At 49.3% G+C, this 19,526-nt stretch overlaps 9 protein-coding genes across 16 annotated transcripts; 4 read left to right on the plus strand and 5 right to left on the minus strand.

Moving 5' to 3' along the window:
* Nucleotides 1-101: 101 nt before the first annotated feature.
* On the plus strand, nucleotides 102-2,269 carry FOIG_03304 (uncharacterized protein). 3 transcript variants are annotated; one of them, XM_031201109.1, is made up of 4 exons: nucleotides 102-250; nucleotides 305-307; nucleotides 364-470; nucleotides 524-2,269. In XM_031201109.1, the coding sequence occupies exons 1-4, from the start codon at nucleotides 212-214 to the stop codon at nucleotides 987-989; spliced, it is 615 nt and encodes a 204-aa protein (XP_031068633.1). In that variant the 5' UTR covers nucleotides 102-211; the 3' UTR covers nucleotides 990-2,269. The 3 variants fall into 3 exon arrangements, with proteins under 3 accessions (XP_031068633.1, XP_031068634.1, XP_031068635.1); XM_031201110.1 differs by having other exon boundaries at nucleotides 115-250; nucleotides 364-2,269; XM_031201111.1 differs by lacking the exons at nucleotides 102-250; nucleotides 305-307 and having other exon boundaries at nucleotides 316-470; nucleotides 524-1,276.
* On the minus strand, nucleotides 448-5,907 carry FOIG_03305 (other hect domain ubiquitin protein ligase E3). 4 transcript variants are annotated; one of them, XM_031201115.1, is made up of 4 exons: nucleotides 5,531-5,907; nucleotides 4,458-5,081; nucleotides 2,319-4,409; nucleotides 1,175-2,268 (listed from the first exon to the last, which is right to left on the minus strand). In XM_031201115.1, the coding sequence occupies exons 2-4, from the start codon at nucleotides 5,077-5,079 to the stop codon at nucleotides 1,346-1,348; spliced, it is 3,636 nt and encodes a 1,211-aa protein (XP_031068639.1). In that variant the 5' UTR covers nucleotides 5,080-5,081; nucleotides 5,531-5,907; the 3' UTR covers nucleotides 1,175-1,345. The 4 variants fall into 4 exon arrangements, with proteins under 4 accessions (XP_031068636.1, XP_031068638.1, XP_031068639.1 ...); XM_031201112.1 differs by having other exon boundaries at nucleotides 448-2,268; nucleotides 2,319-5,081; XM_031201114.1 differs by having other exon boundaries at nucleotides 448-2,268; nucleotides 4,458-5,907.
* Nucleotides 5,908-6,661: 754 nt separating this feature from the next.
* On the minus strand, nucleotides 6,662-7,583 carry FOIG_03306 (uncharacterized protein; the record flags this gene model as incomplete). The annotated part of the gene is made up of 2 exons (XM_031201116.1): nucleotides 6,662-7,357; nucleotides 7,405-7,583. The coding sequence occupies 2 exons, from the start codon at nucleotides 7,581-7,583 to the stop codon at nucleotides 6,670-6,672; spliced, it is 867 nt and encodes a 288-aa protein (XP_031068640.1). The 3' UTR covers nucleotides 6,662-6,669.
* A 1,075-nt stretch (nucleotides 7,584-8,658) lies between these two features.
* FOIG_03307 (30S ribosomal protein S10e) lies at nucleotides 8,659-10,298 on the minus strand. The gene is made up of 3 exons (XM_031201117.1): nucleotides 10,149-10,298; nucleotides 9,623-10,035; nucleotides 8,659-9,566 (listed from the first exon to the last, which is right to left on the minus strand). Exons 1-3 carry the CDS (start codon nucleotides 10,185-10,187, stop codon nucleotides 9,521-9,523), a joined length of 498 nt encoding a protein of 165 aa, XP_031068641.1. The 5' UTR covers nucleotides 10,188-10,298; the 3' UTR covers nucleotides 8,659-9,520.
* Nucleotides 10,299-10,441: 143 nt separating this feature from the next.
* On the minus strand, nucleotides 10,442-12,543 carry FOIG_03308 (cytochrome c oxidase subunit 6b; the record flags this gene model as incomplete). 3 transcript variants are annotated; one of them, XM_031201119.1, is made up of 5 exons in its annotated part: nucleotides 12,327-12,543; nucleotides 12,221-12,223; nucleotides 11,972-12,084; nucleotides 11,852-11,915; nucleotides 10,452-11,793 (listed from the first exon to the last, which is right to left on the minus strand). In XM_031201119.1, the coding sequence occupies exons 1-5, from the start codon at nucleotides 12,376-12,378 to the stop codon at nucleotides 11,759-11,761; spliced, it is 267 nt and encodes an 88-aa protein (XP_031068643.1). In that variant the 5' UTR covers nucleotides 12,379-12,543. The 3 variants fall into 3 exon arrangements, with proteins under 3 accessions (XP_031068644.1, XP_031068643.1, XP_031068642.1); XM_031201120.1 differs by lacking the exon at nucleotides 12,221-12,223 and having other exon boundaries at nucleotides 10,442-11,793; nucleotides 12,327-12,520; XM_031201118.1 differs by lacking the exon at nucleotides 12,221-12,223 and having other exon boundaries at nucleotides 11,679-11,915; nucleotides 12,327-12,518.
* Nucleotides 10,551-11,399, plus strand: FOIG_03309 (uncharacterized protein; the record flags this gene model as incomplete). The annotated part of the gene is made up of 1 exon (XM_031201121.1): nucleotides 10,551-11,399. The coding sequence occupies one exon, from the start codon at nucleotides 10,551-10,553 to the stop codon at nucleotides 11,397-11,399; it is 849 nt and encodes a 282-aa protein (XP_031068645.1).
* A 269-nt stretch (nucleotides 12,544-12,812) lies between the features above and the next one.
* Nucleotides 12,813-13,480, plus strand: FOIG_03310 (uncharacterized protein). Its single transcript, XM_031201122.1, has 2 exons — nucleotides 12,813-13,116; nucleotides 13,170-13,480. The coding sequence occupies exons 1-2, from the start codon at nucleotides 12,898-12,900 to the stop codon at nucleotides 13,362-13,364; spliced, it is 414 nt and encodes a 137-aa protein (XP_031068646.1). The 5' UTR covers nucleotides 12,813-12,897; the 3' UTR covers nucleotides 13,365-13,480.
* FOIG_03311 (peptidylprolyl isomerase) lies at nucleotides 13,285-14,147 on the minus strand. Its single transcript, XM_031201123.1, has 2 exons — nucleotides 13,738-14,147; nucleotides 13,285-13,689 (listed from the first exon to the last, which is right to left on the minus strand). The coding sequence occupies exons 1-2, from the start codon at nucleotides 14,056-14,058 to the stop codon at nucleotides 13,576-13,578; spliced, it is 435 nt and encodes a 144-aa protein (XP_031068647.1). The 5' UTR covers nucleotides 14,059-14,147; the 3' UTR covers nucleotides 13,285-13,575.
* Nucleotides 14,148-14,892: 745 nt separating this feature from the next.
* Nucleotides 14,893-19,371, plus strand: FOIG_03312 (uncharacterized protein). Its single transcript, XM_031201124.1, has 3 exons — nucleotides 14,893-15,415; nucleotides 15,469-19,048; nucleotides 19,103-19,371. Exons 1-3 carry the CDS (start codon nucleotides 15,207-15,209, stop codon nucleotides 19,145-19,147), a joined length of 3,834 nt encoding a protein of 1,277 aa, XP_031068648.1. The 5' UTR covers nucleotides 14,893-15,206; the 3' UTR covers nucleotides 19,148-19,371.
* The last annotated feature ends 155 nt before the right edge of the window (nucleotides 19,372-19,526 follow it).

Consider the following 19,526-nt stretch of genomic DNA (forward strand, 5'->3'; position numbering starts at 1 on the left):
AAGTGGCATTGGATGCATATGAACCCCACCGGCCAGTTCGGGTCAACGCTCGGCCCGCAGCCTCCAGCACAGCGTTTCCCTTTGGGCAGGGGTCTATGATTTTCTGGGCCTAGAGCCGTCGACTTTTTGAAGCATTGCGACCACGGAACTGGTTCGATTCTGAAGAGACGTTTGCGTAACCTTTATAAATTAAAGGTTTGCGCAGTTCAAGATGAGGTCTCTCGGTGAGCGTTTCAACAAGCTTCGCGCTGTAAGTCAATTCTCGGGGTTCGCGTTGTAAGGATGTGGCTGACAGTTAATATAGAAGGTAGATATCTCTCCCACAAACGACGATCCGCGATCCATTGCTCACGATTGAATCAGCTCATTTCCTTAAGATGCGGCCCGGGTGCAGCAATCCTCCCCCCAGAGGTGACCAGAATACATATGGACTTTGCAACGAGCTTCAAGAACGGTCATATGGGCGCCAAGTTAGTCCATATATCAAGGTCTCTGGCACATCAACTAATACACCAAAAAACAGAAAGTTCTGGCGTGAGAACCTCCCCCGACTAAAATACCATAATCCCTCAGTTCCTATGATCGTCAATCGTCACAGCCGGAACAACAAGAAGCCTACACTCTCTATCTATCTCCGCAAACCCGACGCTTCAACTCCCGCACCCGCTACCCGTTCCCAGCCCTCCTCATCACGCAATAACATGTCCAAGGCCACACCACCGGACGCTGACGAGAAGATTATTACCGTCGATATGACTGAGAAACACTCCTCTCACATTCTTGAATACGTACTTGCCGAGACCCGTGCTGTCCCCATCAAACCCACCAAGGAGGAGATTCGTGAATTGCAGGAGCTGGACGCCATGGCCAGACAAGCCGAGGTCGACCGAGCACGGATGAGGAGTCTACGTGAGGAGAAGAAACGCGAGGAGGACATGCTGAAGCGAGCCCGGGCTGCTGGCGGTGTTGCTGAGGAAGAGGATTCGTGAAAAGGCTTTGAATGAAAGAGACCATAACGATGCTGTACAATAAATGTGTATTAACGAATGCCACATATCTGGCAAGTGTACAAGTTGGAAATTTAGAAAGTCCCACTACCTTCTGCTTGGACTCCTACGTTGGTCGATGAACGGATTGTTGGGCTGTCGCACACGTACAACGTACATTTCAATGTTGAAGAATTGCGATTCTCCGATAGAATCTCTTATAGACAAACGACTTCAGTTTCTAATTGCACCTTGAGAGGTCCTATATATAGATCTACACTCCCAAAACCCCTTGAACTACCTATCAAAACTCCGTAAATGAAATGAATGCTCATTCGTAATTTCATCAACTGTACCATTTACTTTATCCCAAAGCCCTCACTTTCATGAACAGCAGTCCACAATAACTTCTCTAACCTTTCTTTTGACTTGTATCGTGACAGAGATAGCATGTTGAAGCACGTTCGAGCAATGGGGAACCTGCCTTCATCCTCACCGAGGCAGGATATCTTAATCGGTAGTACAGCTGCACCCATAGCAGGAATTCGATCGCTACCAGTGATGAACAGGAGTAGTTTCCGTTGATCTTGAGATGTCGCCGCCTGAAATGTCTCCCAGAACCAGTCAATAACGGGTTCGGAACCATCTGGCTTTTTAGTTCCCCAGTTATCATACTCAGCGACTCCCCTTAGCGAGTTGATGTCAAGTGCTTCATCAGAGCCTCGTACAAGGAGTTCAATCTCTTCTGGCCTAAAGAGAGACAGGGCATTACCTCCACATACAGTGTAGAAACCTCGTTTGAAGGGCTCGAACTGTCTTGTTACAGACACATCGATTATGTACCGCACGTAAAGGTCCACGTATTCTCGACGGTTGCTGTTTGTGACAGGGATGCGTTCGCCTCCAGGGCAAAGGGGAACCTGCACCTGAGTACCGTATTTATCCATATCAATAACGAAATCGAGACAGAAGGTGTCTTCCACATTGCCTTCATATTCTAGCAACTGCCGTAATCCTCGAGCTAGTCGAGGCCGGTATTCTGCCAGGTCTTCGAGGGTATAACGCATGGGAGGTCTTGGGTGAGCTGATGCCCCTGTACCGTGTGTTGGAGCAGATGCAATAAGTTTTCGAAATGCAAAAGGAGGGAGAGCCACATCCAGAATAGTCGAGTTGTATATAGCAAGTCCCATCACGACTCCGACCAAGAAGAACTGATCGGAGGTTTCAAAAGCGTTCGGGTTGAAATAGCAATACTGAGAATCCTCGTCATAAAGAAAAAGGCCTATTGAGAGTCAGCAGGGCCCCCTGTTTCTATTGGGCAATTCGGCTTACCATGGTCAGGATTGAAAACTTCTCTGGCCAGAAGTAAAAACCATTCTTTCCGTAGACCACCAGCATCTACTCCCTCCTCACCACTAAAGGTAATACGAAGACCCTTTTTTATATCCTCGCTCCCACTTCCAATCACCTCGCTGACAGCTTTTAGACTATCATCCACCAGACAATCTCGGCGAACAGTTAATTCGAGGAACTGGTTGATAGCCTTGCGACTCATGATACTATCAAAAAAGGCGTCACGGGCTTTGCTCTGCATCTGGCGACGAGCATCGTGCTCAAGAATATGGTTCTTGGCCCATATGCTCAAAAGGAATGGGTACTGGCAGAACGTGAACTTGCTCCTACGAGCTTCCCAATTTTCAAAGTCCGCAACTAAGTCAGTGTAGTCGATCATTGAATTGTAGAAGTCGCTCGTTGGTAGGATTTGTCCGTGAGAATGAACATTAGAGCGACCCTCGGCCGAGCCCGAAGGGGATTCTTCATTTCTCCGGCTGTGTGGCAAGTTATTGGCAGCGAAGAGGAGCGCCAAGACCCGCGAAGAAGCTCTAATCTGCCAATCTTCGGCATACATGATTTTCTTTTCAGGCTCCTTGGCCTTCTTCGACGAGTTTGCGCGGTGTATCTCATCGTAGAGGTAAGCTCCTGAGCGCCCTTCTTGCATTTGCGGAATCAGGCCAGCTGTGATGTCAACTTTCACCTCTTGCTTCTTTCCACTCTGTCGAATCATCCGATATGTTAAGAAACCAGATGCTAACTCTTTGGTACGAATGAAGCGAGAAGGGTGATGTCTTGAAAACCAGGCGATTAACTGGTTATGGCATTCAGCCGACGAGTTTGATACTAAACCCACTATGCGCTTGATGATGCCAGAGTGTTGCCCAGATAAAGGCCCAGATTCAGGGGTGCTGGCTTTTCTCTGCTGTATTGACCTTGGGCCAGAAGGCAAGTTTTTCTCGAATTGTAGAATTCCCCGAAACAATGTTTCATGTTCGTATAGTAATGGGTTTTCTAAGATGATTAGGAGAAACCTCAAGTCTGCTGGATCCTTCAATGGCCTTCCAGGTCTTCTTAGAAGCATTTCGGTTGCTTTAAGGAGAACTCGCCGAGCATGTTCTTGGCCCTGCAGTAGTTCCCGCTCCATTAATTGCAATTCTCGTTGAGAAGGGGTTAAAAAGCCTTTTCCTTGACACATCTCCTCGTAAATCGCAAACCATCCCTCAGCAGGATTCACGATAGTGGTGTACCATTTGATGAGATCGCCCCAGCTCATTTGCGGTGTCTTCGTGTTGACCGGTGCGCTTGAGAAACTCCGTTCCACACGGTTTGTCGACGGCCGTCGAGGCCGAGAGTCTTCTTGGTTTCCCATCCACCATGTCCCATTCTCGGCAAAGTCACCTAAAAGTAGCAACTTTGGATCGAGGTCGCATGATCCATCTTCAAATTGCGGAGTAAACTGCTCCTCTCGTGGCTCACGAGCAGCATGGTTTCCTGAAGACTCGCGACGATGCCCTCTCTGTCCACGAGGCTCACTAGGTAGCATAGGCTTGCGACGAGTTGATTCGCTTCTACATCTAATGGGCTGGCGGTGGGTATGCGTTAGGAATGATGAGTTAATACATTCGAATGAGCCAAAGCAGGCTACGATGTAGTCTTCCAAAGCCTTGAATATCCTTTTCGGGTCACCCTCAGATTGATCCGGCAATTTACGTTGCTCTTTTGGCCCGCGTTCTTGCAATATCTTACGTACTGGAGGTCTTTCGGTGTAAGAAGAAGAGAAGGATCGCATTGGCGTAGGGTTCGGTCGGGTGGGACTCGACCGTAGTGTCGGTTCCTCATCGAACGCATAATGAGAAACCTGTATAGTAGGGGACTCGGATGAAGGCGCTGCTTCCTGTCTAAAATCGACCGGCGCAAGGCTTTGGCCAGCAGCCTGCATTCGGCTGCTAAATGACAACTTGCTCTGCGGCGGCGGTTGTGGCGGCGCCTCGGTGGGAGGTTCAGGAATTGAATGCAACTTCTTAGAAAGGAAGGATTGTATGGATTGTTGAACCAGTCGCTTTGTCTGTTCGATCGAGATATGCAGACCTGCACCTATATTAGTGATTGTCCTCTTCCTCTTGCCTTTGCTCTTACCTCGAGTTGGGACAGACTGGGTGGGATCCTGGCTTGCATCTCTACGCGACTTCGAACCATCATGATCTGCACTCAGAGGCTCCAAATCATTGACTGTAGTACAGATCGTGCATTTGAACACCTTGAGCTCCCGCGGCCACCGTACTAACGAGCCACATGTCATGCAGTTGCCTGTCGTAAAATCCTTACTTCCTACCGGGCCGTTTCGAGTATGAGAAGGGTTTCGAGCGTGCGTCTTTGGTGCTTGTCGAGGCATTGCCGAGTCATCATCTGCAAAACCCAGGTCAGGCGGTGGTGCGCCGACTGAGTTCTGTCTCTTTTTCTTGCTGCTGAAGAGAGAAGGGAAAGGCTGGCTCATAGAGCGCGTGTGCTGTGGCCGACGAGGTTTGGAAGATTGAGGCCGCGAGGGATGCAAGTCAGACTCGTCGGAGCTGGAATCGGCGTTGGCATTGGAGAAGGATAACTCGAGGCGATTCCCGTTTGATGTATTTGGCAGATTTGTCGAGTAGAGCGCAGGTAATGTGGTAGGCGTGTGTAAGGCCGTATTGTGAATTCGACTGATGAGGTCACCGTTAGAGTTGTTGTTGGGTTGCGACCCACGACGACTCGACCAGGGAGCCATTTCTAGGGAAGTTACTAAGGATTCAGGGAGGCGATCTCGTGCAAGTCACGAGACACTTGTCGAGATAATATTCTGCAACTTTTGGAGAAGGGTTTGAAGGAAGGAAAAATATTGAATCAGAGTTTAAACGTCTTTTGTCAGTCAAGCATGATGGACATGATCCAAAGTCAGCATGTTCCAAACGGGAGTTGACGCCAGCAGCAGACAAGCCCAGTTCAGCTCGGCGGAGTCAGCCAAACAAACCCATGCTTTGTCCTCTGGCACCTAGTCTCCAAAGGGTGGAGGAAGAAGAAGAAGAAGATTGAAATTGGGTTAACGAGTCTGCGGAAACAAAGCAATGAACGATGAGTGATGGGTGCAGCTCAAGCCGTGGCTGTGGTTGGTGAAACAAGCCCGGTTTGCACGTATAGGTAGTGCTGATGAGTAAAGATATTAGGATTGGATCCAATACCTTGTTTAGTCTATGAAACCCAATGGCCGTAATAATAAATCGTATCCAACGCGCGGCCGCCGACTTTTGAGTTCCTGATTATCTTGGCCCATTTTGTTCTGACGAATTCATCACAGATCCTGACTTTTCCCCTTGTCTCTCAGGCGTCTCCGCGACACCCGGAAATTTTGGGCTTTGAACTCCAATTGAATATCGCCTGTAAACGCCGAGAAGCAGGGGTTGACGAGAGGCTTGACGGATACGGGCATTACCAGGGCTTCCAAGCAAACGTGGAGTTCCTGGCGGCCAGTGAGGAATGGAGAGGACGAAATATGAGATTCAGGTGTTTATCAGCTCCTCTTTCACCGCAATGGGAAACGTGAGTATCCTGCCTTTTTACAGGTTTGACAGGTGAGTGTATCTTTTTTAAGACCTCGTATCATGTTAGTGGTTGGCTTCTTAACCCGGTCCAATGATCGTGAAGCTAATGACCGCATCTGGGTTTAATAAATTGGATGCTGTGTTGCTCTATTTCGTATCTTTACCGCTGCAACAACCCAAGTTTGAGACTGCACTGCAAATGCAACCAATACAACTTTTTGTTAATAGAATTCTTAACTGCAGAAAAATGGCAGTGTCTAGGGAGACGCTGTCCTCCAATTTAATGAACAAAAGAGATAGATCGAAACGCGCCGTTCAGTTGATTCCACTGTCTCCAGTTGGGTCCCCGCAAACGATCCATGTCTTTGGTGGTAGACGCCGGCCGAAGCCGGCTCTTATTATGGAAGCATCATCAACAAGGCTGCTAAAGTGAATGGCAGTGGAGCATTTATATGCAAGACACAATCGACATTGTGGGCTCACACTTAACAAGAGGCTCTTATCTTGTACGAGAATTACAAAGAAAATGTCATCTGAGTCTACAAGGTAACAAATTGTTGACAAAGCTCGGCCATCTTGACAAATTATTGGAGGTAATTACCAACGTTGGTGTTCAATCCATTGCCAACCCTGAAACTGAAAATCTGACGACCTTTATTGTACATCTGACTCTATGCCAATGGAACCTAACACAAGGTGTCCGGAACTAGGTCAGATCCATAGACAAGAGACCCAATATCAAATCCTTATCACCAAGGTACGGTTTCCCGAAGTGTGTATCAGCACCACAATATCTCCACGCATTTCGGTTCCAAGTCAACGGGGACATCGATCTCTCTTATGGTCTCATTGAGCCATGACTTCTCTTTCGCTTCCACGCCGACTCCAACAAGCCTGATTCTGTTTGAGGCCACCGCCCCATCTCGTGTTGTCCCATGTAGAGTAAGTTCAGTCTGGCCTGTGGCAATGTTCAGTTCACCTTTCAGCTCTGCCAATGTTTCACTATGGCCGTTTCGAAGCTCGAAAATACAAAAGCCATGGTCAAGTTCGACAGGGCCTGAGCAACTCAAGCCGAATACGATTGTCACGTCATTACCTAAGCGCGAAAGCTTCTTGACTGCCATTCTAGGTCCTCCAATAGCCTTGAGTGGCATATCGAGACGGAGGTTGCATACAGACGAAGTACCAAGTGCTCTGACTGTGCAGTTGTTGTTTTCGAGTTGAAGGCTGGTTGCATCGTCGACTATAATGCTCCGAATAAAGGCACAGTAGTTGGTATAGTCTGTGATCTCGATACGCTGTTCCTGGGCAACAAAGTCTGTTCCCCAGAAATTCGTCTGGGTTTGGGGTAACTTGATCTGTCCAAATACGGTCCCGTTGAATGAGAGGGATGCCTCCGTTGTTATGATGGTGCTAGAGATCGTTCCTGTCCCAAACATGCGTCCCTCAATAACAAGATTGAAGGAGCTAAAGCATTAACAAGCCATAGCATAAACGGAGGGCGTTGCGCTTACTCTTCAGTAGCATTGCTGATCTTGAATCGAGTGATCCGAAGCTTTGCAAGGTCCAGCAGGTGCTGTACAATAGCATCCGCAATGCCTAAGGGTGAACAAGCTGCCCTTCTGTTACGGTTTGCAGAATCAAGGACCGTTCGGGCATACTCTTTGAAGAGAGGAGAGCTGGAGATAATCATGACCGGCGATTTGCTGCGGATGACGATTCTTAGATTCCTTGGCTGGTAAGTTTCAGAACTAATGGCAAGTGGAGGAACTACAAAGAATATAAAAGGTAATAGATAGTAAAGAACTGAAGCGACGGTGCTAAGCTTAGGAGTCCATTGCAGGCCTATGCGTCAGCTACAAGTGTTTGGCAGATGTAAGCACTGCTCGATAAAGATTCAGGACATGCACAAATCAAGGCCATCTTATATATAATGGAGATATAATGTTAACGTGTTGATAATTTCCGCTCAAAATATGATTACCTGCATGCAGATATCTGACTGTATGCCCATCCCCATCCATAAACTCATACTAAATGCTGAGGAAGAAGGCGCGTAGAGATATAAACACCAGTTCATTGCTGACATAAGACCAATCAGACAGCATTATTTGATTCTTATTGTATTCTTCGCCTAATGACAAGGCCTAGACCAGGTTTCCTGTCAGCTTAGAGTTATGATTAGGTATGCTCCTGTTGTGTCTGTTGCTGACCACAACACATCGTTGTTAGAACAGGCAGAATCCGTCTTCTCTAGACAAGGTACTAGATAAGTCAAGAATGTTTAAGAAGTCTTATTAAAAAATAGTCCTCGAAAGCACTGGCAATACGTACACTAAGTCAAAGTATGTGAAAAGGATAAACATAGCAATATGGTGTGGGCGGACTTGAGCCAGCAGTCTCTAATACTAACTATCTATATCGTTTTTCTATAAAATGCCCTGGTCAATAAGCTCTGTGAGTTGCAAACCTGCCACGAGGGGACTGTTTTTACTTCGACCAATGTTGAGGGCTTGGTTGTTCGGTATTCTATAACTCCCGGGATGCATATAAAGAGTGTTATGCCTGAAGGGGATCTGAATGACGAGCAACATGCTATCTGTTATATTCAAGTACTCGAATTTTACTTTGAATCTTCACGCATGTCTTCTCACACTCCGCCGATGTGTCATATATCAGGGCTGTAACAGAAGTCACCGACAACCAACGCTTCTGCGTAATGCAAAAGCATGTCTTTCAGAAATGAACTTGCCACAGAGTGATTCTCATTCATTGTATCTAGTAGCTTACCCTAACCGTCTTGGCCCCTTGCTGCAAACATAGGAAATACGTCGAGCAATGACAATGACAACTGAACGCACCACAAGAAGAAGGTATTTAGATCAGTAGAGTTACCTCCTACCAGATACCTCGCTAATCAAAGGCTTGCGTTGATACGTAGACCTTCCAAGCTAGGTAGGTATATTGACAAATCTTAGTGACCAGAGACCAAGTTCTCATTACTTGGTTTCATTCATGATCCTGTGACATGCTGGTAGTTGGATAGTTGGCTGAGACTGCCCAATAACAGATTTAATATCACTGACGTATCCATTGATTTGTCTCATATCTAAGAGATCCGTTCAGTTTTTCCTCCAAGAACAATCCCAGGCCTATTATAGTACGCTATGCATAAGGCATAAGATCCTCAGTCCAGCATTGAGTACGGCACATCCGTGGGAAACCCTTCCGAGTCATCAGAGCTAGATCAAGATTTCAAATAGCCACGAGATCACAATCAATTACACGGCAGAGCAGGAGTTCGGATTGGCGGCACGGATCGTTCATTCAGACGTGCCTCGGTGGGCGTTTGGCATAAACATAGAGGTCTCGTCTCACATCACTGAAAAGATTGACGTCTTCACGAATCTCCCGAGCAATTATCTCGTTTTGACGGCGGCAAACATTGACCCTGATGCAAATGATTCCGAGGTTCTAAAACCCTCAAACTCCCACGGTGTCCCCCACGCAACGCAACCCAGTCACACGAGCGAAACCCATGGTAGAAATTGCCCTCCATTTTTTATGAGTACATGCCGATACCCTTCGAAATGCATCTCATTCGTGACCACCTAAAGGAAATGGGTTCGTTTAAGAAGGGGGAGCAGCGCCACGTCCACGGCCAAAACCACCACGGCTGTATTAGTTGTTAGCAATTCGTCCCACATCCGTCAACATCGAAGGCCAACTCACAACTGAGGAGCGAACTCGCCGGGAGCACCACCCTCCTTGCCCTCGCCAGCATCCCTTCGTCGGTATCCACCCTCACGGTCACCTCGGTCACCACCACGGCCGCGGCCGAAAGGTCGTCGCTCGCGCTCACCCTCGCCGAGCATGCCACGGGGAGGAGCGTGCGATCGTTGTTGCTTAATGTGGGTAGCGGGAACAATCTCAGCGGGGAGGTGAAGCCATTCGCGAAGGTAGTCGAGACCCTCGGGGGTCAGGGTGTAGTAGTAGTATTGCCAAGAGAACTGGGTCTTGACATAGCCGCGAGAGTTGAGCGACTGCAGAGCCTTGATAACGAACAGGTTCTTGGTGTCGATATCAGGGTGCTTGGGAAGGTTGAAGTCCTTCTGGGCGACGAGAACACCCTCGCGGAAGAGGTACTGCCGGGAAACTGTTAGTTATGTGCGCTATGATTTTGTGCTTTCTTCTGTAGCTCGCAATTCTCCGCCGTCGTCGTTGCGCAGAGCAGCTCGCTGAATGTGATGGTTATTACCTCGTGGATCTTCTTGCGGTCGGCCTTGGGAATCAACATCGTGGCGGTATTTGCTGCTCGTCGGAAGGGTCGATGTTGGAAGGTGGCAGTTTAGGAGGGACGAAGGCGAGATCTCAAAATGATAACTTTTGTGGGCGGAAACCCTACTAGAAATGTGCTGTAGCGAAGTGGGGTGGAGACGGGCTCGATTTGTGGCTGGCTTCACGTGATGAGGACGACTGCGCTGTGGCTGACGCTATAGGTGTGGCAGTCGGACAGTCTCATGGAAGGGCCCGCTTATCTGCAAGGTGCAGGCCATTTGCATGACAAACAACCAAAGCGGCCTCGAATCTTTGCGACAGGCCTTCTCAATCATTCATCACGGCGGCCTCCACTCTCTTCAAACTGAATACATCCCATACCATGTCTCCCCGAAACGTGAACGTGCTGGTAACTAGCTTTGCTGGTCTAGGACTACCACCGACCCTCGTTCTTCCTCTAGCATCATCGACAACAGTTACAGAGCTGCGCGAACGCATAGATGATCGACTCCCAACGACTCAGTCAAGACTCATCCTCACCACACTATCCAACAAGCAACTTCCAGCCTCATCAGACTCTCCCATCTCGAGCTATCTCTCCACTGCCCACGATGAATTCCTTTCCTTGCGACTCGCTGTCCCCCTTTGTGGTGGCAAAGGTGGTTTCGGATCTCAACTTCGAGCCGCGGGTGGTCGCATGTCTTCGCGCAAAAAGAAGAGCCAAGAGGACCACGGATCTAGCCGAAACCTGGATGGGCGACGTCTGCGTACTGTAAATGAGGCTAAGGCTTTGGCCGAGTATCTAGCCATCAAGCCCGAGATGGAGAAGAAGGAGAAAGAGAAGCGCCGTGAGCGTTGGGAACAGATTGTTCAAATGTCAGAGCAGAAGGAGGCTGAAATTAAGTCGGGCAGCAAGAGTCGTCTTGACGGCCAGTGGGTTGAGGACAAGGAAGAGAGCAGTGAGCGAACTCGTGAGGCTGTTCTTGCTGCCATGAAGGCTGGTAACTACAAAGACAACTTGCTTGGCACATCTCACGATTCAAGCTCTACACAACCAAGCAACGACCAATCCGGTTCAGATGAGGACAAGGGTACATCATCAGAGCAGTCAACGCCGCCCCCCGCCGAAGGAGCCAAGGCCGATAAGGGCAAGGGCAAAGCTACGACATTCTTTGGATTCGATGAGGACGATGAATTTATGAGTTCAGACGATGAGGATGAGGAAAAGTGATATGTCTCGTCATCATGATCATCAAAATTGGGGATTCGCCATTACGACTTATACTGGCCAATCGCAACAGCCATTTTTTGGATTACGGAGTATGGAACCATGGAGTATTATCTGGGAATTTGGATTACCAGCGCTTTTGCATGAGCCTCACATAGCTAAAATGATATCAATAATCTCATTCGACAATCTATCACTTAAGACTCGAGACGTCATCACAATGCGGAAAGCCAGCATTCAAAACACAACAGTCAATATTTGGGGTTAGCTTTGAAAGCAATATCACAAATGATACAATTGCAGTGTGTCTGCTCTGACTCTTCTAACAACATCCACTAATCCATCCAATCTACGGGGTCGGCTTAGGCGTCGAGCTTGACGGGGAAGTTTCCGGCCTCTGTGCAATGCGTTAGTCTTTATTCGAGATCGATTGGAACCACTGGGTTTCAACATACCGCGCTGCTCGTCCCAGCGCTGATACCAGCCGGAGGGGCAGAGAGATCGGTAAGACAGCCAGAACTAGACGTCAATTAGCATGGACGTCGCCGGTGGAGGTGATGCTCGGCAACTCGTACCTGGCGGCAAGGCGCAAAGTCCTCACCCTTGGCGAGAATGCACTTGTGGTAATCGACGTAGTTTTGCCAGCAGTGCTTGGTCTGGTTCTGGTTGGGGAAACGAGCGTCAGTGCCTATGAAGTGTTAGATCGAATCGTGGTAATTGATGTAAGTGCAATTGAGTATCGTTGCCGGTGTCGCGTAATCGCAGTCTGTCGTCGAGGAGAAATCGGTGGTAATGGTGGTGCTGGTCGAGGGATTCGGGCTTACCAGCTGCGTAGAAGTGTTAGCCTCGGAGCCAAATCAGGTCATTTTTTCGAGCCCGCAACGGCAGTACCAACAGCGGGATTATCAGGGAAGCAAGCATTGAACATACCAGTGACAAACTTGAAAGGCTTGGTAACAAGCTCCTGACCGTCGTCCGACATTGTGAATAGCTTTAAGAGGAATTGACTTGGAGGAGGGGAGATTCTTCTGGGGTCAATGACGGCGAGTATGGAGCTCGGTGCGTTTAGGATGGAGAGGTTGAGTAGGTATCCAATGTCGACGTTAGTAGAATGGATGGGTGTCGGCTCGAATCAAATCAGGTGGTTCGATTTCCTTCCGGGAGAGCTCAGTGTGTGCCTCAGGCTACCTCGGGCCAATGGCGTATGGCGTAAGGCACCCATCTGGACTGGTGGGCCTGCTAGGCTCTAGCAATTGCACATCAGCAGATGTTCGTTCGCTCGGCCAACTCCAAACACTCCTTCCAAGGCCGATAATTTCCAATTGAACCATCACCTCTGGACTTTGATTCCTTAGACCCTCCCCACTCACTCCAAGATGCGTTCTACCACTGCTCTTCGAATGTTCAGGCAGACGCCTCGCATGTTGCGACCCGTCCCCGTGAGTATCTCCAAATCTATGCAATGGTCTGAGGGAACGAGCTCTTTAGCCCTCGGCTCAGTATGACATCAATTGCTGACCCAGCTTCGTTTTATAGAAAGAGGACCAGGCTGGTACGTAATGCTACAAGTTCCCGACGATGCTTAATCGAACGACCCGATTCTACAAACGCGGATGCGAAACCATCTCAATTGGTCTGCATACTGACAGAATCCAAGGCCATACCGTCTCTCAGCGTCTCCGAAAGCTCAAGCAGATCCCTCCTGAGCTGTACCCTCTCGGTAAACCACTACGACTTAACTGAACCATGCCTTTGTCTAATGTCTATATCTAGCTGTCGTCGTTGGCTTCGCTCTCGGCGCTGCCGGCTACTCCATCTCTCGCAAGTTCATCGTTGATAAGAACCTCCGTCTGGCCCGACAGGGTCCTGCTGGCCGCCACGATGCTGGCCACGCTGAGGGCCACGCCGAGGGCGAGAGTGAGGGTCACTAAATTTGGCATAAAGATAGGGATGCTGTTGGGGAAATGAAATTGTTCGCATGTCCACGTGTTTTCGGAAGGACAGTACTGTACATTTCAGATGAGTGCGGTAGTAGGGAAACCCATCAGGTATAAAATCTGAATATTCTCGGTGATGATATGTCATCCTTTCTCGCCAGTAACCGTGAATCCAATCCAATGCCTTGAACGCCTTCGCTATGCCGGCAATAAGCTCAATAACAAACCTCCAACTTGTATCCTCATTCGGGTTTTGGTCCTGCAACGTCGAGTTGTTCCAATCCTTGCATGGGGTCAGGACCAGCATCTGGCACTGTTTCCTGATCATCTGCCGCATGCTCGGCCAACCATCCTTCCTATAAATCATGTTAGTTTGCTTGTCAATCATTTCGATTATAACATACCTTCTCCCAAATAGCTGTTTTGCTACCAAGCCCATCCTCTGCGCTTTTGGGTGCCTTGGCCTGTGATACCTTGAGGACCTTTCCGAAAAACTCCGATTGATCCATATTGTCAATAGCCTCCTTCGCATCAGCTGCGTCTTCGAACTCGACATAGGCGAATCCTCTGTGTGCCTCTGTAGAGTTTGGCGCATCGGGTTTTGGTACTTTGACCTCGACTATCTCACCGAATGGGATGAAAGCGTCGAGGACATGACTCTGAGTTGCCATTTGAGATAGTCCGCCTACATAGACAGTGGCTTTCCAGCGAGCTGCGTCTGACATTTTGGAATGATATATGCGCTTTTAGTGATTGAAAGAAGAATGGATGGTGTTAACGTAAGCTTGAAAGCCCTTGAAGTTGAACTCATAGCATTCACTCAACGTGCGCTCGAGTAACTCAGAGGTTCTGTGCTTATCACGTGATCATGGAAGCTTTCCGATCTTGACTTACAACATTTGGCTTCTGGCAGTTTCACGCTTATACTTGCCCAATTCATGCAGACTACCAATATAGATAAGTAGTTTATATTATCTTTAAAAATGTCCCTCAAGACGTAATTGCCAATTTTATGACAGGCAGCTTCAATATTAAGGCATATGCTATCTTTCAGGGTCCTGTAAGTGAGTCTGACCAAAACATTGGCATGGTAATAAATCAAACACCGATTAACCTTTAAACTTCCGCACTTTTGCCATGAAATAAATAGCTTGCTCTTTACTTTAAAAGTCAAAATGCCCATATAGCAATACGCAAAGTAAAGCCAAAGGCCCTAACGCCATATAATAAAATATAGTATTTGTTTTTCCACAATACAATATAAGGCATCATATACTACGCCCAAAACACACAATAACCTTAATGTTAAGTCTCACCAGATCACACAGCTGCTGCCTTGAACCTTGAGATCCAACTCAACAAGCGGCCTCAATCCACGATCATAAATAAGATGTACCTTGCTCTTTACGTAGCAATAGCTAGGATATTTCCGGCTTCTCTCAATTCATTCCCCTCTTCACTGGCACTAACGTACCTATAGACATCATACCTTAGCTGATCAAGCTCTCTCACTTCACGTGACAAGTTGCCCCACCTTCTGGACAACCTACCTTACTCAGGAGGCACGGACGTGGCCACAGGGAGCTCAGGACTCAGGAGGAGCCAACTAACGGGGAGAGCCAGCCAGCCTGCAATCTGGCATCATACCTCCCACTCCCACTACAGGACACACCTCCACCGACCTCGCCCTGCTTCGTTCTCCTTTTGAAGCAGTACTGCGGGCAGAGGCGACGATTCGTTGAGAACTTTATGGAGTTTTCTCAGCCGTAATTGTCCATTTTCTTGTCTTTTTAACTCGTCTTATTATATCGAAACATCATCCTGAGCTGGTACATTTGTCGCATTAGTCCCTAAACTCCCCACCATCACCATCATGGTGCGCCTTCGAGAGATTCCACGAACGGCCGCCTTCGCCTGGTCACCGGGTGCTGGGAAGCCAATTCTAGTCACCGGTACTCGTGCTGGAGCTGTCGATGTCGATTTCTCGGATGAGAGCAAGCTCGAACTCTGGGATCTTGCTCTGGATGATCAACAACAAGGTCTCGAACTACAACCTGTCGCTAGCATCAGCACCGACGCTAGGTAGATACTCAAGAATGCGCTTTTGAAACCTCATTTTCTGATCAACGCTTCAGGTTTTACGATGTTGCATGGGGCCCTCCCAGCAAGGATCACCCCAGGGGCATCATTGCTGGTGCCCTCGAGAACGGCTCCCTAGACCTTTGGGATGCTGAGAAACTTATTGCTGGAGAGTCTGATGCTTTAATTTCCCAAACATCAAAACATAGTGGCCCGATCAAGACACTTGAATTCAACCCCTTGAAGCCTCAAATCCTGGCCACAGCTGGCGCCAAAGGGGAGCTCTTCATCTACGATGTCAACGATATTGCCAACCCCTTCCGACTAGGCAATGCTGCTGCCCGATCAGACGACATCGAATGCCTCGCATGGAACCAAAAGGTCTCACACATTCTCGCCACCGGTGGAAACGGTGGATTTGTCACTGTTTGGGACCTGAAGACTAAAAAGGCTTCTCTAACACTCAACAACAATCGAAAGGCTGTTAGTTCCATTGCTTGGGACCCCAACAACTCGACGAAGCTCTTGACAGCTACCCCGGACGACAACTCCCCTGTCATCCTTCTATGGAACCTGCGAAACTCCAATGCTCCCGAGAGAACGCTTCAAGGTCACGAGTCTGGTATTCTATCCCTGTCTTGGTGCCAGCAAGATGCCGACCTCTTGTTGTCGTCAGGCAAGGATAACCGTACCATTGTGTGGAATCCTAACACTGGCGAGCGGTATGGCGAACTGCCAGAGGTGACGAACTGGACTTTCCTCACCCGGTTCAACCCTCACAACCCCAATCTTTCGGCAACTGCCAGCTTCGACGGCAAGATCACGGTGCAGACTCTCCAAAACACCAACCCTGATACTACTAAGGCCGCGGCCGAGAAGAACCTTGACGATGAGGACTTCTTCCGCGCTGCTCAGGACCAGCCTCAAGATGCCTCTTGGTCATTGGCCAAGGCTCCCAACTGGTTCGAGAGGCCCGTGGGTGCTTCATTCGGCTTTGGTGGAAAGATTGTCGTGTTCAAGCCCAATGCTACTCAGCCCGGGCAAAAGCGTTCATCGAAGATCTTGATCACTAACTTCTCCGTTGATTCTGACATTTCTACTGCTACCGAAAAATTTCAAGAGGATATCGCATCTGGCAAGATCTCTGAAATCTGTGCTGACCGGGTTGAGCAAGCCAAGACTGATGAGGAAAAGGCTGATTGGAAAGTGATGGAGACTCTTGTCGGCGAGAACCCCCGTAGCAAAATTGTCGAATATCTTGGCTTCACCAAGGACGACCTCACGAATGGCAGTGCCGAGGAGGCATCCGAAGTCCAAGATGATGAGGAAACCAAACCCTCAGATGAGGACGTCGAAGAGAAGAAGAAGCGAGTCTCGAGCTTCTTTGATGGTGCTGAGGGCGATAGTGACGACTTCTTGTCCAATCTCGCCGCTACGAAGGGTGCCAAGACTGATAACCCTTTCCATCTTTTCAGCGACTCTGATACCGCAGTTGAAAAGAACATCACCTCTGCTCTGATGTTGGGTAACTTTTCCAAGGCAACTGAACTTTGCCTCAAGGAGGACCGTTTCGCCGACGCATTCTTGATCGCCAACTGTGGTGGTCAAGAACTTGTTGACAAGGTCCAGGCCGCGTATCTGTCCCGCAAGAGCGGTATGCCCAGTTACATGCGTTTGCTTGGTTCTGTTATAGCTAAGAACCTCTGGGATGTGGTCTACAACGCCGATTTGGAGAACTGGAAGGAGACCATGGCTATTATTTGTACATTTTCCGACCCTAATGAGTTCTCTGACCTCTGCGAAGCGCTCGGCGACCGAATCAACGAAGAGGGCGATCGAAAGGACGCATCTTTCTGCTACCTTGTTGGATCAAAGCTCGAGAAGGTGGTGTCTATCTGGGCTGACGAGTTTGACGAGGCTGAACAGGCTGGATTGAAAGAGGAGTCTGAAGATTCCACGTTCTCAGTTCATGCTAGAACTCTGCAGAATTTCATCGAGAAGGTCACCGTCTTCCGTCACGCCACCAAATTCCAGGATAACGAGACAAGTTTGACCTCGGATTGGAAGCTTTCCGTTCTGTACGACAAATACACCGAGTACGCAGATATTCTGGCTGGTCACGGTCAGCTAGAGACCGCTCAGAAGTACCTCGATCTCCTCCCTTCCAACTACCCCGCGGCGGAATTGGCAAGGAACCGTGTGCGCCTTGCTACCAAGAAGCCTTCTGCTCAGCCCGCTTCACGAGTGCCAGCCTCATCGAGCCGGACATCGTCCAGGCTTCAGCCTGCTGTTGGCTACCAACCTCCTCAACCCGCACCTGTGGTTGGCACTGTGCCTGGCTCTGTTCCAGCTAACCCCTACAGCCATATTGCCCCAAGCCCGGCTGCTCCCCGATCAACTGGGTCGCCAGCACAGCAATATCAACCCCCCTCAAATCCTTATCAACCACAGAACAGTTATGCTCCTCCTGCGCAAACTGGATATGGAGCGCCCAGTGGTTATCAGCCTCCTGCTCAGCCGGGTTACGGTGCTCCCGCCCCCCTGGCCCCCCCACCGATGAGCGGTCCTCCTCGAAACACAACACCTTCATCAATGACACCTGCCGCCAAGATGAAGAATATGGACAACTGGAATGATGTTCCTCTTGTCACCAAAGCCCCCCCGGCGCGCAGGACCACGCCCAGTGTCCAGCCTATCACATCTCCTTTCCCTGGCCAACAAGGCACAGGTGTACCTCCTCCACCTCCTGGCGCGTCTCCTTTTGGACAGCGAACTGGCTCGACTCCCCCTCCGCCACCACCCAAAGGATCAGCGCCGCCTCGCGTTCAGTCACCTCTAGCAGCTCCTCCACAAAACTTCCAGGCTCCTCCCCCTCCTGCTGCCAGTAGCCATAACCCATACGCGCCCCCTCCTCCTGCTGCCGGCGCGATCCCCCCACCAATGCCCAATGTCGTTCCTCGAACAGCATCGCCGTACAATGCTCCTCCAGCAGGAGGGCCCCCCACTAACCGATATGCTCCCACTCCTGCAGCACAGCAGCAGCAACAGTACAGCCAACCCCCAGGGTCTGTACCCCCTCCTGGAGCCACAAGCCGTCCTCCCCAGGCTGGGTCATTTGGAGCTCCTCCTCAGCAGTCGACGCCTCATAACCAGTATGCTCCCTCTCCATATGGTGTCCCTCCTGCTCAACAATCTGCACCTCCCACGGGGCCTCCTCCGACCGGACCTCCTCCCATGGGCCGACCTGGACCTCCTGGTGGACCTCCCGCTGCTTCCTCTCCTAAGCCAACTCCTCCTCCTCCTCCCCAGGCGTCAGCCCCTCCCAGGGCCAGACATCCTGCGGGTGACCGCTCGCATATCCCGCCTAATGCCCAGCGTTTGGTGGACATCCTAGACCAGGATATGCAACGAGTTGCATCCAAGGCCCCTGCGACATTTGCACCCCAAGTTAAGGATACGCAGAAGCGACTTGGCTTGCTCTTTGACCACCTTAACAACGAGGAACTTGTCAAGCCTGATACAATTGAACAGCTTAACGAGCTTGCCAATGCTATTGAGGCCAGGAATTACGAAGGTGCACACAGGCTTCAGGTTGAGCTTCAGAGAGACAAGACTGAGGAGTGCGGCAACTGGATGGTAAGTTCTTGTTGTGTCATATCTCGGTTACAATGCTAACTCGCCCAACAATAGGTCGGTGTCAAGCGATTGATTAGCATGAGCAAGGCTACCCCGTGAGCAAGCTTCTTTTTAGTATAAAATGACTTATTGTGCCTTGCTTATGGATCATGTATGGAGGGTAGGGATGTGATGTTGAATAGCTTAGCGCGTGGTGTGCATGGTTGGGGACGAAGTTTACATGAAGACTCCCACGCCGAGGGTTTAGTAGATAGAAAAATAAATGACGACGTTATTGTGTGCCTGTCTAGTTCATAATACTGCCATGATTCTAAAACTCTGGTAATGTTTCTTCGAATAATATTTCGTAATCAACCATTGAATCCCTGAACTTCCGACGCGTCGTCTAGTAAAGAGATGTGATTGTTTCAGTGAAATATGGAAGTAGAATATTTGTTCAGGATCAAGGTTTGAGAACATAATAATACATACAAATTCG

This window comes from Fusarium odoratissimum, assembly GCF_000260195.1.
Source record: "Fusarium odoratissimum NRRL 54006 unplaced genomic scaffold supercont1.4, whole genome shotgun sequence".
NCBI classification, from domain to species: domain Eukaryota; kingdom Fungi; phylum Ascomycota; class Sordariomycetes; order Hypocreales; family Nectriaceae; genus Fusarium; species Fusarium odoratissimum.

Bases quoted from the DNA above. Each gene is read 5' to 3' on its own strand.
- FOIG_03310 (XM_031201122.1), top strand. From the start codon at position 12,898: ATGACATCAATTGCTGACCCAGCTTCGTTTTATAGAAAGAGGACCAGG. The intron at 13,117-13,169 runs GTAAACCACTAC...GTCTATATCTAG, and splicing joins TCCTGAGCTGTACCCTCTCG to CTGTCGTCGTTGGCTTCGCT.
- FOIG_03307 (XM_031201117.1), bottom strand. From the start codon at position 10,187: ATGTTGATTCCCAAGGCCGACCGCAAGAAGATCCACGAG. The intron at 10,036-10,148 runs GTAATAACCATC...GTTTCCCGGCAG, and splicing joins ACCGCAAGAAGATCCACGAG to TACCTCTTCCGCGAGGGTGT. The intron at 9,567-9,622 runs GTGAGTTGGCCT...CAACTAATACAG, and splicing joins GGCGAGTTCGCTCCTCAGTT to CCGTGGTGGTTTTGGCCGTG.
- FOIG_03305 (XM_031201112.1), bottom strand. From the start codon at position 5,079: ATGGCTCCCTGGTCGAGTCGTCGTGGGTCGCAACCCAACAACAACTCT. The intron at 2,269-2,318 runs GTAAGCCGAATT...GACTCTCAATAG, and splicing joins AGTTTTCAATCCTGACCATG to GCCTTTTTCTTTATGACGAG.
- FOIG_03312 (XM_031201124.1), top strand. From the start codon at position 15,207: ATGGTGCGCCTTCGAGAGATTCCACGAACGGCCGCCTTCGCCTGGTCA. The intron at 15,416-15,468 runs GTAGATACTCAA...TCAACGCTTCAG, and splicing joins AGCATCAGCACCGACGCTAG to GTTTTACGATGTTGCATGGG. The intron at 19,049-19,102 runs GTAAGTTCTTGT...GCCCAACAATAG, and splicing joins AGGAGTGCGGCAACTGGATG to GTCGGTGTCAAGCGATTGAT.
- FOIG_03304 (XM_031201109.1), top strand. From the start codon at position 212: ATGAGGTCTCTCGGTGAGCGTTTCAACAAGCTTCGCGCT. The intron at 471-523 runs GTTAGTCCATAT...ACCAAAAAACAG, and splicing joins AACGGTCATATGGGCGCCAA to AAAGTTCTGGCGTGAGAACC.
- FOIG_03311 (XM_031201123.1), bottom strand. From the start codon at position 14,058: ATGTCAGACGCAGCTCGCTGGAAAGCCACTGTCTATGTAGGCGGACTA. The intron at 13,690-13,737 runs GTATGTTATAAT...CATGATTTATAG, and splicing joins AAACAGCTATTTGGGAGAAG to GAAGGATGGTTGGCCGAGCA.